This window comes from Canis aureus, unplaced genomic scaffold (genome assembly GCF_053574225.1).
Source record: "Canis aureus isolate CA01 unplaced genomic scaffold, VMU_Caureus_v.1.0 ptg000260l_RagTag, whole genome shotgun sequence".
Lineage (NCBI taxonomy): Eukaryota > Metazoa > Chordata > Mammalia > Carnivora > Canidae > Canis > Canis aureus.
The window spans coordinates 37,706-54,759 of NW_027554515.1; the positions used below are offsets into that span (position 1 = coordinate 37,706).

At 39.0% G+C, this 17,054-nt stretch overlaps 1 protein-coding gene across 1 annotated transcript; it reads left to right on the top strand.

The window, feature by feature from the left end:
* The first annotated feature begins 212 nt into the window (after window positions 1–212).
* Window positions 213–15,989, top strand: LOC144309927 (uncharacterized). Its single transcript, XM_077890876.1, has 5 exons — window positions 213–234; window positions 586–2,303; window positions 10,565–10,678; window positions 11,241–11,353; window positions 15,656–15,989. The coding sequence occupies exons 1-2, from the start codon at window positions 213–215 to the stop codon at window positions 2,145–2,147; spliced, it is 1,584 nt and encodes a 527-aa protein (XP_077747002.1). The 3' UTR covers window positions 2,148–2,303; window positions 10,565–10,678; window positions 11,241–11,353; window positions 15,656–15,989.
* The last annotated feature ends 1,065 nt before the right edge of the window (window positions 15,990–17,054 follow it).

Sequence of the window (17,054 nt, forward strand, 5' to 3'; positions counted from 1 at the left end):
CTAAATGCCTGCTTGTATTTGCCTAACCTATGTAACTATCAAAGAAAGAAGATCTTCACTATTGTATTTGAAACTCACAAACCACCTTGTTAACATTATAACATTATAATTTCCATTTTATAGGAAGGAAACAGTGGCCACATTACAACTAAATAGAGACACACATGCATGCATTGTTTTGGGCATGTCTGTTTAATGGTTAAGGGGTGCTGATGAACACAACGATACACAAAGGTACCGTGGCAATTCCATTAAAACTAAATCAAGCACTCTAGTCTTTACATGTATTGTTAGGAAAAATGCCACATCTCAACTTTTTCATTTCTTGAGAGTTGCTACTGCTTGAGGCAGGCAAATTTCAGCCAATTTGATGGAAAAAAATGGACTAAGATTTCTTCTAGCCTGTGAAGCAAAAGCACATTGCAAGTGGCTGATTTTCAAATACTATACATCAGTAACATCCTTCTCTCGTGACAGACAACCATAGCAAATTCACCTGAGTTTGGTTTTGGTGCAGATAGAGCTAAGGCACCACAGGTATCAATTTCCTACAGACTCAGGTAAGACTCACATCTTTTTTTTCAGCATCCGGAGGACAGACCCGGCACTTGCTGCCTCGGGCGACGTGGCCGGAGGCTCTCGAGCTGTCCAGGGACCGTCTGTCCGCCGCTCGCGCTGCCCTAAACACGAGCCGCTTCCGCCTGGGCCCCTGGGCCCTCGCCGCTGCCCCGCGGGAGCCGGACGCCGCCCCCTCCTCAGGCCCCGCAGCTCCTCCAGCCAGCCCGTCTGCCCGGAACAGTCCGCGCGGCACCCACGCTCCGGGAGTGCCGGGTCCGGGAAGCACCGCCGGCGAGGCACCAGGCCGCAGCGCGCAGCCCACGACCGGTCACTCCTGCAGCTCGGGGTCCCTGCCTGCGCCCCGCCCGCGGCCCGTACCTTCCTCAGCGCAGACATCCTCGGGCGCTCGGAGTTCAGCAGGCGCAGGGCGACAGGGCACACAGCCCGTCCATCCGCAGGGCTGGCCGTCAGTCCGGGGGACCGCGCTCGAGCGCAGTGCACGCTGGGAGCCCCCCGCCGGCGCCTGCGCACTGGTCGACCGGGAGGCCCCGCACGCTGGGGGCCGGCCTGAGTGCGGAGGCACCTGGGGAGGGGCCACACCCGCACCGGGGAGCCCAGGCAGCACCGCGCCCTGCCGTCCGGGGGTCCTTCCGCCCCACCGCTCCCCCGCCGCCGCCGCCGCCGCCACGCGCCCCACCGCGCTCCAGCCCGGCACACGCTCGGAGCCCGCCGCCGGCGCCTGCGCACTGGGCGCCCAGGAGGCCTGGCGCGCTGGGGGCCGGCCGGCGCGCGGAGGCACCTGGGGAAGGGCCAGGCGAGCGCGGGGAGCCCAGGCAGCGCCGAGCATGGCGTCCGGGGTTCCTTCCGCCCCACCGCTCCCCCGCCCCTGCCGGCGCGCAGGCCCCGCCCCGGATGCCACCTGTGGCGCGGGTCCCCTGGCGCTGGAGGCGGCGGTAGCCTGCAGCACGTGCAGCTCGCCCGCAGCCCCACGGTCCCAGCGCCGCCTGTGCGGCCGGTGCCAGGGCGACACGAAGGTAGCGCGCGTCCCCCCAGGGGCGGTGCCCCGCATCCGGAGGACAGACCCGGCATTAGCTGCCTCGTGCGACGTGGACGGAGGCTCTCGAGCTGTCCAGGGACCGTCTGTCCGCCGCTCGCGCTGCCCTAAACACGAGCCGCTTCCGCCTGGGCCCCTGGGCCCTCGCCGCTGCCCCGCGGGAGCCGGACGCCGCCCCCTCCTCAGGCCCCGCAGCTCCTCCAGCCCGCCCGTCTCCGGCACAGCCCGCGCGGCACCCACGTCCCGGGAGTGCAGGGTCCGGGAAGCACCGCCGGCGAGGCACCCAGGCGCCGCGAGGGACGAGGCCGCCGCGCAGCCCGCGACCGGTCGCCCCGGCAGCTCGGCCCCCGCGGCTCGCACCTTCCTCAGCGCTGACATCCTCGGGCGCTCGCGGTTCAGCAGGCGCAGGGCGACATGCTTTGTGGCCCGTCTGTCCGCAGGGTCGGCTGGCCGTCAGTCCGGGGGACCGCGCTCGAGCCCAGTGCACGCTGGGAGCCCCTCGCTGGCGCCTGCGCACTGGGGCCTCACGGGGTAAACAACCCCCACTGAGCCCTGCACCAGGCAGGGGGTTGAGCAGCTCCCCCAAGTGCTAACAACTGAAAATCAGCACGATAGACCCTCCCCCAGAAGACCAGCGAGAAGGACAGGGGAAAAACAAGTTATTGACCAAGCAGCACTGGAAAGTTCCAGGGTAAGACAAGGGACTTGCAGGATACAGAATCAGACGATATTCCCCCTTGTTTTGTTGTTGTTGTTGTTGTTGTTGTTATTTTTTATTTCTGTTTGCTTCCCCCACCCCTTTTTTCCTTTCTTTTTTTTCTTTTTCTTCTCTTTTTCTTCCTTTTTTCTTCCTTTTTTCTTTCTTCTTTTTTCTTTTCTTTCCGTCTTTCTCTCCTCTCTTTTTCTCCTTTTCCCAATACAACATGTTTTTGGGCACTCTGCACTGAGCAAAATGACTAGAAGGAAAACCTCACCTCAAAAGAACGAATCAGAAACATCCTCTCTCCCATAGAGTTACAAAATCTGGATTACAATTCAATGTCAGAAAGCCAATTCAGAAGCATTATTATAAAGCTACTGGTGGCTCTAGAAAAAAGCAAAAAGGACTCAAGAGACTTCATGACTGCAGAATTTAGAGCTAATCAGGCAGAAATTAAAAATCAATTGAATGAGACACAATCCAAACTAGAAGTTCTAATGATGAGGGTTAACAAGGTAGAAGAACGAGTGAGTGACATAGAAGACAAGTTGATGGCAAAGAGGGAAATGAGGAAAAAAGAGACAAACAAGTAAAGGACCATGAGGATAGATTAAGGGAAATAAATGACAGCCTGAGGAAGAAAAACCTACGTTTCATTGGGGTTCCAGAGGGCGCCAAATGTGACAGAGGCCCAGAATATGTATTTGAACAAATCATATCTGAAAACTTTGCTAATCAGGGAAGGGAAACAGGCATTCATATCCAGGAAATAGAGAGATTCCACCCCCTGAAATGAATAAAAACTGTTCAACACCTCGACATTTAATGGTGAAGCTTGCAAATTCCAAAGATAAAGAGAAGATCCTTAAAGCAGCAAGAGACAAGAAATCCCTGACTTTTATGGGGAGGAGTATTAGAGTAACTGCAGACCTCTCCACAGAGACCTGGCAAGCCAGAAAGGGCTGGCAGGATATAGTCAGGGTCCTAAATGAGAAACACATGCAACCGAGAATACTTTATCCAGCAAGGATCTCAATCAGAATGGAAGGAGAAAGAAAGAGCTTACAAGACAGGCAGGAACTGAAAGAATATGTGACCTCCAAACCAGCTCTGCAAGAAATTTTAAGGGGGACTCTCAAAATTCCCCTTTAAGAAGAAGTCCACTGGAACAATCCACAAAAACAGGGACTGAATAAGTATCATGATGACACTAAACTCATATCTTTCAATAGTAACTCTGAACGTGAACGGGCTTAATGACCCCATCAAAAGGCGCAGGGTTTCAGACTGGATAAAAAAGCAGGACCCGTCTATTTGCTGTCTACAAGAGACTCATTTTAGACAGAAGGACACCTACAGCCTGAAAATAAAAGGTTGGAGAACCATTTACCATTCGAATGGTCCTCAAAAGAAAGCAGGGGTAGCCATCCTTATATCCGATAAACTAAAACGTACCCCGAAGACCGCAGTGAGAGATGAAGAGGGACACTATATCATAATTAAAGGATCTATCCAACAAGAGGACTTAACAATCCTCAATATATATGCCGCGAATGTGGAGGCTGCCAAATATATCAATCAATTAATAACCAAAGTGAAGACGTACTTAGATAATAATACACTTATACTTTGTGACTTCAATCTAGCGCTTTCTACACTTGATAGTTTCCTAAACACAACATCTCCAAAGAAACGAGAGCTTTAAATGATACACTGGACCAGATGGATTTCACAGATATCTACAGAACTTTACATCCAAACTCAACTGAAAATACATTCTTCTCAAGTGCACATGGAACTTTCTCCAGAATAGACCACATACTGGGTCACAAATTGGATCTGAGCCGATACCCAAAGATTGGGATCGTCCCCTGCATATTCTCAGACCATGATGCCTTGAAATTAGAACTAAATCACAACAAGAAGTTTGGAAAGACTTCAAACACGTGGAGGTTAAGGACCATCCTGCTAAAAGATGAAAGGGTCAACCAGGAAATTAAGGAGAAATTAAAAAGATTCATGGAAACTAATGAGAATGAATATACTACCATTTAAAACCTTTGGGATACACCAAAAGCAGTCCTGAGGGGGAAATACATCACAATACTAGCAGCCATCCAAAAGCTGGAAAGAACTCAAATACAAAAGCTAACCTTACACCTAAAGGACCTAGAGAAAAAAAAAAAAAAAACAGCAAATAGATCCTACACCCAGCAGAAGAGAGTTAATAAAGATTCGAGCAGAACTCAACGAAATCGAGACCAGAAGAACTGTGGAACAGATCAAACAAAACCAGGAGTTGGTTCTTTGAAAGAATTAATAACATTAATTAATTAGAGGTATTGAATAATATAAATGGTGAAGTAACCTCGTACTTGGAATTTAAAAAATTCTATCAGATGGTAGCGTGGAAAATACAGAAAGGAAAGAACAACTAGAAGGCTATAAAAGTGTAGGTTGAATCCAACAGATTTTGCCTTGGATATTTGGGTGATCATCCTACCTTAATCAGATTTGAAAGGTCTTTGAGACTGATTATTTCTTACCCCTTCTTGAAACATTGTGGGTAGTACATTTCCAAAGAAATTCAAAACATAAATGATAGATAGCATTTTCATGAAGATAAATTTAGAATAATTTTAAATACTGTAACAGAGTCTAGGTAGGAAAACAAAACATGTTAGTTATTTTAGCACAGAAAATTTGACAACACAGAAAATTTTACATGCAGGATTGGTTAAGCACATACTGCCTGTTATTGAGGAGTGGAGAAACCAAAAAGGAACACTGAGGTAACACACATACAGTATATATATATTTACCCTGAGAGCTGAAGTATGGTAGGAAGAGGATGTAGTTATTAGAACCTAATGGCTTAAAGGAGGGGCCCTGCAGAACTGGTGATATAGTACCTGCAAGCGGTGTGATGAAGCTGGTTCTGGCTTGGGTCAGATAACAGAGAACTGGAAACTGGAGCTGTGGCTGCTAGGTGTCTCCTTGTCCTGCCTCTCAGTGTGAATTCCAGTGCCTCCTATGGGCAGAATCTAACAGGAAGCTAGCTGACTAAACAGCATTATTTGCAGTATCCCAGTCCTAGTAGCATCACAGTAGAGAAGGGGGTGGTGTTGAGGCTGAGACAGCAGCTTAGTAAACCTTAATAGTTGTTGTCATCAAACTACTTGTAATGAGTTATTTCCAATAAAGTATATATTCAGGATTTTAGAATGAATCTAATTTCGTGGAAAGTGGCCTTGTTAATTTGCAAAGTAACAAACTCTAAAGTGCCATTTATCATTACAATTTCAATTTGGTAGTTCTTTGCTGATAGTTACAGTGGCAGGCCACTTGGACATTGTTTTGGCTTTTTAAAAAATCATAATTCAGAGAAAACTAATTCTGCTTGTTTTGATTTCTAAGACATGGGCTAAATGTAGTGAAATCAGAAAGAATAAATAATGGGCATGTAAGCTTGATGGACCCAAATCATAAACGGTGTCAGGGGATTTCATTTTATGGGTGGAAGCTGAAGACTGTTACCTGAATGGATTAAGTGTTACGTGTTTTCAGAATCAGGATTTCCCTTTCTATAAATTTCAAGTATAGGTATATAATCTCCGAGTAATGGTCTTTTTCATTATAATGCACCCAGTGCTGTGAGCATAACACCTAAATTATTTATAAATTACAAATTTAATCTTATCTGAGATGTTAGCTTTTGAATCTTTCTGCAGGTTACTGTAAACTCACTTTGTCTTTAAATCACTTTTAATGGAAGTTTTTGAGTAAAAATTTTAAAACATAAAATTAGTTTTTATCTAATATTTTCATAATGAAAGAATAAAATAACAGATGAATAACGTAGGTCAAGACATTATTTTAACCTAGGTTTAAGAAGTTATGGAATAACTTTTTTTTAAAAATAGTTCTTTTTTCTCTTTGAAGTTTTCAGACTTTAAATCTAACTTTGAAAATCAGTAACAATATTATCTAGTTATCTACATAGACATTTGGTTGTATGAATGATTTATATGTATCAAACGTTGATGATGGTCTAGTAGAAGTTAACCTTATTTTTTCAGTATTAGATTAAGATACTCACATGTAGTTCCCTAAGTCCTGTGATGAACATTTATTGTGATTTAACATAGAACCTAGCCTATGATAAACTATTTAGGAAAAACTTTTTTGAATGTCTCTTCCTTCCTAATATAAATCATAATAAGACTTACAGATCACATGTAGCTTGTTATAGATTAGTTATGCATATTTGTGATTTTTAAGACGCCTCCGAATTGCTTCATTTAGAAAAAAAAATTATTCACATTTAAAGAGTTAATTGATATCTTCCCTTCTACATATCTACCAATTTTGATTTGCTGGGAAGTTCTTTAAATTCAATCACAGATGACTTTGCATTTATATTCCAGCACCACTTGTTATCCCTTAAATATCTTCTGCATTTTTTGGAGCTTTTCAAATTGAGGCTCTCAAGATCTACTTTCTGTAACCAGTCTTTGCCTGAAGATATTCTACTTAATTTTTTAAAATATATAAATTTATCAGAAAACTCTTAGGCCCCATGAATTTCTTTGTTATAGTAAATGCCTTTCCTTGATGTTGTAGATGTTATTCAGTGAACCATTCCTTATTAACAATTCATCAGTTAATTTCTAGGATTAACTATTTTTTTTTCCATCTTTTCACTTGGGGAAGAAGTAGTAGGATTCTGTATTTTAAGGGAGAGTGCAGAAAGGGATATACACTTTTTTAAGAGGAGAAAAACATGGTTAAAAGACATTTTGAATTGAAGGAGAGCAGATGGGTGCCTCTTTATTTGTTGAGTACATTCTTTCAGAGCAGTCCTTTTCATCCCTTTTGGTCTCAAGACCTCTGTCTCTACAGTCATGAAAACTGAGAGCTGTTGTTTATCTTCTACCAATATTTACCATATTAAAAATTAAAGCTTGATAAATGAGTCACTTGGGTGACTCAATCAAACATCTGCCGTAGGCTCAGGTCAGGATCCTAGGGTCCTGGCATAGAGCTCAATGTCATACTATTCAGTGGGGAGCCTGCTTCTCCCGCCGCTCCTCACCCTTGCCTAAGAGTGCCTGCCATGTCCCCCAACTCAAAATCTTTATTTAAAAAACTTGATAACTATGAAAAATAATTCTAAAATCAGTTGATTGTAAACCCTTTAATGTTAGCTTATGTAATGTTTTTATGAAAAATAATTATAAAATTAAAAAAATAGATCTTGAGTATCTCTTTAATGCCTCTCTTAAGAGGAAACTTCAGATGTGCTCTGCATTCAATCTTCCATGATAACATACTTTTCTACAGCATCTGGGAAAACTCCACTGTTTTTGTGGTAGAATGAGGAAGAAAAAGACCATCATATTAGTGTTATTATGAAAATAGTTTTGATCTTTTGAAATGATTTTGGGGTCCCTCAAGGGTTCCTGGACAACACAAGGAAAACTCCTGCCTTAGTATATCAAGCCTAAGCCAGCAAATTTGAAGTGTTTGCAGACCTTTTTGAAGTTTAGTTCTTCGCTTGTTGGTTTTTTTTTTAATTTTTTAATTTTATTTATTTATTCATGAGACACACGGGGGGGAGGGGCAAAGACACAGGCAGAGGGAGAAGTAAGATCACGCCCTGGACCGAAGGCAGGTGTTAAACCGCTGAGCCACCCAGGGGATCCCTAGTTCTTGGTTTTAGATACTCTTTTTTTTTTTTAATCAAATTTAACAACTTTAAGATCTAATGTTTAATATGGTGATGGTAACTGGTAACACTATATTGTGTAATTGAAATTTGCTGAGATGAAGACTTAAATGTTTTCATAAAATCTGTTAGGTGATGATGTGTTAATGAACCAGATGGGTGGAATCCTTTCACAGTGTCAAATCATCACAGCATACACTAAATATCTTCCAGTTTTGTCAATCATACTTCAATAAGGTTGAAAATACACAATGAAGAAAAGCATTGTAACACCTATTGCACAACAGTATTTAAATATTTCCCATTACTAAAAGGTTTCCCCCCCACAACCTTTTTTTTTTTTTTTGAGTATGGAAGTGGGGTGGAGAAGATAAACTAGAGTTATTAGTATGTTGTTGTAATGCTGTACGCTGAAACACATTTTGTTAAGTAAGACATTAAGTTATACTGAGCTAAGATTTGGTGGGCAGAATCCACACAGTGTCATAGACTCCTATTCTTCAAGGTTCTGGCCTGTAAACTTTTAACTGTCCTGGAGTTAACCTGGGTGTAAATTAACTGTCATTAAATAATATACCATTTACTTGAGCTGGAAAAAAAAATACCCTTTTTTCTTAAAGTGAGACTTTGACAAGGAAAAAAGTATGTTGATATAATTTTTTTTTTTTGATGCATGCTCCTTATCCCCTGCAGAACAGGTAACAATTCACAAAGCCATCGCTTTGAAGAGCAGTGGTGTAGATCACTCTGCCCTGCTCTGATGTCCTCTCATCCACCTGTCTCAAATCTTATCTACCTCTCCAACCAGACTAGTTATCATAATCAATCTCATGTAACCACCTTCCAAGCAACCCAAATCTTCCAGATACATGCATAGAAGTATTCAGTTTGGGGCAGCCCAGGTGGCTCAGCGGTTTAGCGCCACTTTCAGTCCAGGGCCTGATCCTGGAGACCCGGGATCGAGTTCCACGTTGGCTCCCTGCATGGAGCCTGCTTCTCCTTCTGCCTATGTCTCTGCCTCTCTCTCTCTCTCTCTCTCTCATAAGTAAATAAAATCTTTAAAAAAAGTATTCAGTTTGTATAATAATTTAGGTACAGGGAGTAGTAAGTGGTGAAAAAGCTTTTAGAACTTGGCCTTCTGTGATTGGGTTTCTGCAACTTGGTTGTAGCCTACCTTTGGAAACTAGAAGGATTGAGAATTAACTTTCTGTATGAGAGGTTTGGAGGCACAGGGCTGATTGCCAATAGCTTCATTATTTTGAGGCATAATCCCAAGAGCATAAGTGTGACAGAATCTGCAATATTTTTTCATCTCTTAAAATTATTGCAGCATTTTGAGAATTGGTATTGATTTGGTGGCAATAATGGGCATCCTGAAACTTAAGTTTTTATCCTTTTTTCTGTCACCAATTAGTTTTATGGCGTATGGATAACTCTTACGACTATCTCTAGGCTTGTTGCCTACTTGGCAAAATTAAAGCTGAGTCAGCAGGGCATGAAGGTTCATTCTTTTCCTCAAGCTTTAAGATTGTGTCACTGTCCACTGGTGAACCAGAATTGTAGACTACCAACGTATAACATTTCATTAATCTCAAAGCTCCTTTGAGGAAATAGTCCAGAAATTCATCTAGAAGTAACTTGGGATTCTTCCAGATTCCTGGGGCCAGTGCACTTCTTTAAATTTTACACTTTTTAGATCAGTAGCATGGAAATTGGCCCTCCTTTCAGATTTCTCTAATTTCTTTATAATTTTACTATACCTATAAAATACCTAAAGAGAATGTATCTGAGAGTTTTTGAAAGGCTAGTTTTTGTTACAGGGATATGAGTGATGCTGCTGACCTCATATATTATGTGAGACAAGGTTTAGCTTGCCCAATCTCATGGATTTTGAAGGTGAAGCAAATATATGGCTTTTAATTAGCTCTGTGTTTATAGTTTTATTTTTAAATTCTGTGGGTTTTTTTTTTCTTCACTAAGTAACAGTGAATACAGACCAATTGTTCTTGGTTACTAATATATATGAGTATTATTGTGCATGAGTTTAAAATTGATACGCCATCATGTCATGAAATCAGTTAAGTATGGGTTTTCTAATCTCCACCCCCCCCCATGTGACAGGATTTCAGCAATTAAAATTATGTAATGGGGAACTTTGGTAATGCTTTTCCAAAGTCAAGATGTTAATTTTGCATTTCTCATTCTGTGCTTAATAAACTAATGTATATGAATCTGTTTTAATTTCGTATTTTACCGGATTTTCCATTGTTATTTTTGAAGGTTTTCATAGACTAAAGTCTCCTAAGAGATATAGATAGATATCTACACACACACACACATAGATAGATAGATATCTACACACACACACACACACACACACACACAATTACATTTTATATCAGGGTACATTTTTTTTATGGTCTTTTCCCTTATATGTGCTTTGAAAACCATTGACTGTTGAAGTTTCATAATAAGTGGTTAAATAGTATTAATATTTTCTAATTTTTAAAAATGTATTTTTAAGCCTTATGATTCTGCAGATGACTGGTCTGAGCATATTAGCTCTTCTGGGAAAAAATACTACTACAATTGTCGAACCGAAGTTTCACAATGGTTTCCCAAAAGAGTGGCTTGAAAGGTATTTGCTCTTACTCATTAAAAAATACTTATTATTCTTGACTACAGCTTAACATCTTAGAACTTTCTCAGCTTAGGTTTCTTAGTGAAACTCCTCATTCCCCCCTTCAATTGCAATAGTTGGCCCATTATGTTTTCTATAATTTCTCTTTGCTTAAAAAAAAAAAAGAAAGAAAGAAAAAACTTGGATAAGTCACTGTCCACAAGGACCTTGTAAACCATCAGTATATTTAAGATTTTATATCAACCTATATTATCATTTATAATGAACATTTTCATAATTTAAAGTATATTAATGTTTCCTTCATATGTGTAGAATTAATATTGGGGAGTTTTGGTTGTAGGGTTTAATGGTGTTATAAACAATTGCTATAATGCTATCACTGAGAAACATTAATGTTCTGTTAGCTATGTTTCATCTCCCATACCAGTTGATATTATGGCTATGTTCAGTTCTTTTATTTTCCATATAACATTCTGTTGAGCATTTGGTCAGAAGTGTCATATGTAAACTCATTGTACCTGATGTAATTTTTATGAGTTTATCTATGTTTTATTTTTAGAGAACAGAGACAAAAAGAAGCAAACAAGATGGCAGTTAACAGCTTCCCAAAAGATAGGGATTACAGAAGGGAGGTGATGCAAGCAACAGCCACTAGTGGGTTTGCCAGTGGAAGTAAGTATTAATTTTTTTTTTCTTTGAAACAACATGATGTTTAATTCACTCCTATAGTTTGTATGTTTATATCCATATGCATAGCTGTTTACATATGTAAACTAAAATAATGTAAATGTATAGTTTCTTTTATGTTAGATCTGTCTTCCTAACCTCCACCATTTTGTTTCCTGAAAAGGAAAAGAGTTCATGGAGGATTAGTACACGTATGTTATTCTTCACTACTCATACTGGCTATGATGCAGTTGAATTGGTGGAAAACAAAATCTCATATTGTGGATTGACTCTTAAAACAGGAGTTGTTTGGGTTTTTTTTCCCCCCTTTGCTGAATTGTGTCCTGTTAAACTGGACAGTGAAACTTCTTCCAAAACTCATTGAATGTTTGAATCTAACAATTGAATTGTAGCCACACACAGATGGTAACATTAAAGTGTCTCTTGGTGTTTTGTGTTTATCAGTGAGAAACTTTTTTACCTTTTATCTGGGAACTGATTACATCATCATAGATGTGAATAGCATCTCTATACTGTGAGCATACCTTAAAGGTTTTTGAGGTCACATTTTGTCTAAGTGGGACAATATGAGTAATATGCATTTATTTCTTAATTCAAATTAAATTTGAATTTGAAGCTTTTAGTAAAGGTCCTCTATTCCCAGTGGCTTCCTTTTGCCCAGAATAGAATTTAAATGCCACCATAGACTTCTTAGGCTTTTTATTAGATTTTGAAATTTGGAAGAATTTTTAAGATGTGTTCAGGGAATTCTTGGACATCTTCTTCCTGTAACTTACATAGAAGGTTGTATTTGGTCTTAGCAAGACAGTACTGCTTTTTTGATGGGAAAAGTTTTAAGATGAAGCAGATAGTAAAGTAACATAATTCTTCACTGAATTTTTAAGATATGTTCCTTTGAACATTTAATTTTTTTGTACTAGTGAAATTGTATTTAATTCTTACAAAACAATGATTTAGTGTACTGAAGTAAGGAAATTAAAACTATTTTTGAGACAGAAGACTTGGGTCCTGGTTCCATTTTACTTAATATCTTGAATAACTGTTACTTCTTGCAAACAATCAGAAATAAGGTAAAGGTTTTCCTCTCCAGGTTTAAAAAAAAAAAAAAAAAAAACCGCACCCAGCTTGTAGTAGTTCTGTCTGAACAAACTGCAGAAGGATATTGAGAAGATATGGTGGAGGAGTGGCAAATGGTTGTAAAAAAAATAGTCACTTTTTTTTTTTTTTTTTTTTAAGATTTTGGGCCAGGCCTCTCACTTAGTGGGTGATAGTTCCCAGAGAGGGAAAAAAAATAGCCTAGTGCGTCAGCTTTATTCTTTCCAAAATACCCTATCATTTTAAGTCTCTTCTCCTCTCTTGAAGTAAATGGAAGTAAATAAAGATCTGATGGAAGTATTGATGAAAGTGAAAGTAGTGTTTTTTTGTCTTTCTAATAAACCATCTTTAAGGAAATAAAATCAGAATTGTGTTTTTAAATTGTGTGCATCTTTTTCTTTCACAAATGAAGGAGTTCCTTCTCTTTTTTCTTTGTAATTTCAAAAGTGAAGCATGTTTGTTACTAAAAAATAAAAAGGGGATTTTTTTAATTTCATGAGCCAAGAACATTTGGGGACATACACTTTTTTCTGCGTGTATATAAATGTGTATTAAAACTACATATGTGTGTGTTTTACATAATGGCATTATATGTTACTATTTTTAACCTTTTTTTGTTCATTAATATTTTGAGGAAATATTTCTGTGTCAGTTTAGAAATCCCTGTGTGTTAAAATTACATGGTTTTCCTTTTTTTTTTTTTTTTTTTTTTGATGTGCCCTCATTTATAGGTAATCATCTGTGGATACTTGGGTGGTTTTTATCCTTTTCCTACTGTCAGCAGTGCTGTGATGTCTATCTTTGCCCATTACTTCCTTAGTCACATTCCTAAAAGTGCAAATGAGGAGTCAGTAGGTCTCTGTGTGTGTTGAAGTACAGTCATGTGTCTCACTTTTTCAGTTTTAAGTGATAATTAGAAAAAAAAAAACCTTAGCTATATTTCTTTTTATTTTTCCTTAATTGGTCAACTGAGTTATACCTAAGTGTGGTAGTAATGAAGTCATTGAGTCATTTAAGTGCTTAACTTTTTCTGTCCAAAAAGTATTGGCAGAATTTTCCCATGTGTCCAGCACATTGGTGTTCATGTTGGGTAAGACCTAAAGCTTTGCAGTTTGAACTGCTAATACAAGGTATGCGTGTTGGTGGGGGTGGGCAGATTGAAAGATTTTATATGAAAGGAGAAAAAGGTAGAAAATCAATTTATTTTATGCACTACAGCAAATAATGTTATCTAGAACTTGACCTTGAAAACTTTATGGATAAAATTTTTAATTTGGTTTTACTGCTACTAGATTATTTTCATTGTCTTTAATCTGTGCCTTACAGAATTATTGCTCTATACTTAGAGAAACCTTAACTTGGTGTTTCTCAACTGTAGCACCAATGACATTTTGGGTTAGGTGATTCTTTGTTGTGGGTTGCTGTCCTGTGTCTTAGGACATAGAGTACTGTACCTGGCCTCTACATGCTAGATGCCAGTAGCACACCTCCTCTCTTCCAAGTTGTGATAACCAAGAATGTCTCCTTACATTTGCCAAATGTCTTTGTTGTGGAGGCGGTGTGCAAGTAAAGTCACCATGTTAACTGTTTCGTCTAGAGTTGTGAATCATAGAAAGCTGTTGTAGCTACAGCTTCCTTAGTTCCTATAATGCTGCTGCCACTGTAAAGCTTACAAGTGTCTGAAGAAGTATCAACTTTAATTTTCATCTGAATACATTTGCTTGATACTCTTTGACTCTAGTCTTACAGAAGTGAGATTTTTTTCTTGGTGTCCAGGAAATAAAAGTTATTGGTAATCAAGTGACAGGATTGGTGGGAATTGGGTATGGTATTATTTCTGTTTTATTCCTAAACGTTTCTGTTGTAGCAGTATTCTTTTCAGGAAGAAATTGTAGAATAAAATTTAAGTTCCTTGTGCATGCAAATGGATAGTTTACTGATGAGTTAATATCATGCAACAGATGTTTGTATTTTGCTGTGATTAGCTCAATCTGTTCACCTTTTTCTGTTAAGGTTAATATATGTGTAACTTACAACACTGAATTTCATTTATTAAGTCAAAGACTTTGTGTTTTGATATAACTAAAGCTTTTTGGCAGTAGCCAGTACATTCTGTTTAGTATAACATGTAGGAGTTGTACGCTGAAGGTTTGGAAACTGACTTGTAGTTTAAGCATACTTCCTTCTTTGTGCTGTCTTGGTTTCTAGATTCAGAGGAACCATGAATTGGGAAAAAAAAACCTAAAATACTCAATGGGGAGGGCATCTTTTGGTAATATTATTATTACATATGTGCTTGAATCTTAAGATATTTCTCTACTTGAAAGTTGTTTTAAGTTTCAGTTATTGATTAGACTTATAATTTTGGTTAGAGATTTTTTGATAAATTTTATCAAGATTGGAATTTTCCTTATTTTTTTGTGGAAGCAGAAGTATTTCTGAGGTTTAAATGTTTTGTGACCAAATTGGAAGAGGATGTTTTTAATATAACTGGTAATAGCAAGTAGATTTTTCTGACTATGCTGCTGGATGTAGGCCTTCTCTGTTTTCAGATAGCATTATCTATAACTTGAGCTTATTACTAACTTGTATTGTTAGCATTTTCAAAAATATGAACTGATTTAATTACTGATTGCACAGTTCATCATAAATTCAGCCGTCCCATTTAAAGCCCTAGCACAAACTACTTTAGAGACCACTAATTAGCTACTTCAGTATTCAGAAAAATCAGGCTAATAAAGCTAATATTCCTTTGCAGTTGAACCACTGTGGATAATTCAATTATTAGAACCCATGGCCCATATTTTCAAAGAATGGACCATTTGCTTTTTATATTTTTAAAATACTTTAAAATTTTTCATTTGAGTGAAACGTTAAAACTCCATATATGGACTGTTTGTTTGTTTGTTTTTTTCCAGTGTTTTGTTTGAATTGTGGTGTGGTTCTAAAGAATCCCCAAAAGCTCATAGCTCATTTGAAATCTGAGTATAGATTACTTAGAGTTGAGGCTAAATATCCTCTTTCAGTATTTGCTGGTGGTAAAACTGCAGATACTAACTGGGCTTGCAGTTTTATAACAAGATATAAGTATGTTGCTAAATTAGCTGATGTTATAGACAGGATTCTAACGTAATCTTTTTTCTTCCCCCTTCTGTCATTCCAACATCTCTTTTTTCGAACTGTGAACTAAAGTGGAAGACAAGCATTCCAGTGATGCCAGTAGTTTGCTCCCACAGAATATTTTGTCTCAAACAAGCAGACACAATGACAGAGACTACAGACTGCCAAGAGCAGAGACTCACAGTAGTTCTACGCCAGTACAGCACCCCATCAAACCAGTGGTTCATCCAACTGCTACCCCAAGCACTCTTCCTTCTAGTCCATTTACGCTACAGTCTGATCACCAGCCAAAGAAATCATTTGATGCTAATGGAGCATCTACTTTATCAAAACTGCCTACACCCACATCTTCTGTCCCTGCACAGAAAACAGAAAGAAAAGGTATGCCATTATTACTAGATGCTGCACGTTGAACTGTAGATTGAGTTTTTTTTATTATATTACAGTATCTCCATTAGCTTGAATAAGACTCTTAATTATAAATTCTTTTTAAAAGTCTTTTAAATGTTACTGCGTAGATTTAGGTCTAGAGTTAGCCATATTTAGCTTTTTCTTTTAATTTTAATTACTAAGCCTTAGCTGTTTTGCCTTTGACACTTCGAAGTCAAGTGCTTATTAATTTATAAGTTAGTAATGGTTTAAAGTCAAAGGACTGTCCCATCATATTTGTGTAAAAGTAATTTTTGTTTTTTGTGATAATTGTCATGATGGTTTAGTTGAGATATTGTCTCAATTTTCTGTTAATTAAAATTTGATATGAATAGAGACCTTTTAAAACCTGTTATTTCTGCACAACATGCAACTATTGGTTTCAGTTTGTGAATAAGAAAACTGTGTCCTGGGCCAGAGGACAAAGAGTCTTAAAGTCTGAATTAGAACTTAAATCTGAAGGGTAGAAGTTAACTTCAGAACTCCAATTGTGTTTATCCAGCTCAGTGCTGATAACCGTAGCATGTTAAAGGAGAAAAATTGTGGCTACAACTACTCAGGAGATAACATACAACAGAAGCAGAGTGATGAGATAATAAGTTTATTTGCACAGACCACTCACAATTCTAAACTTAACACATTATAATGTGTTTTAAGAAATGAAGGAAATTAAAAGACAATAGGCAAATAAATTATAGGCAGACCCATTAGCAGCCTAATTAGCAGATTAGCATGAGTAAATTCTGAGAAACTTTTAAATGTCCTGTGGGTTTAAGAGATGTTACAGGGAGCTAATGAGTCTTTAAGCTTTTAATCTATGGTTTGATTCATTATTTCACATTGATTTAATTTGCTTACAAAGGGTTCTCATAGATTTCTTTGCTGCTTGTTTTCTTTTATGCATGTTATTTGAATTTCTTCTGTAAGTACTCATTCCATATTTAAACCACGTACTTTGGGCCGCCCGGGTGGCTCAGCGGTTTAGCGCCGCCTTCGACCCAGGGTGTGATCCTGGAGACCCGGGATCGAGTCCCACGTCAGA

Coding starts and splice junctions, on each gene's coding strand:
- LOC144309927 (XM_077890876.1), top strand. CDS start 213: ATGAACACAACGATACACAAAG. Junction 235..585: donor GAACACAACGATACACAAAG/GTACCGTGGCAA, acceptor CTTTTTTTTCAG/CATCCGGAGGACAGACCCGG.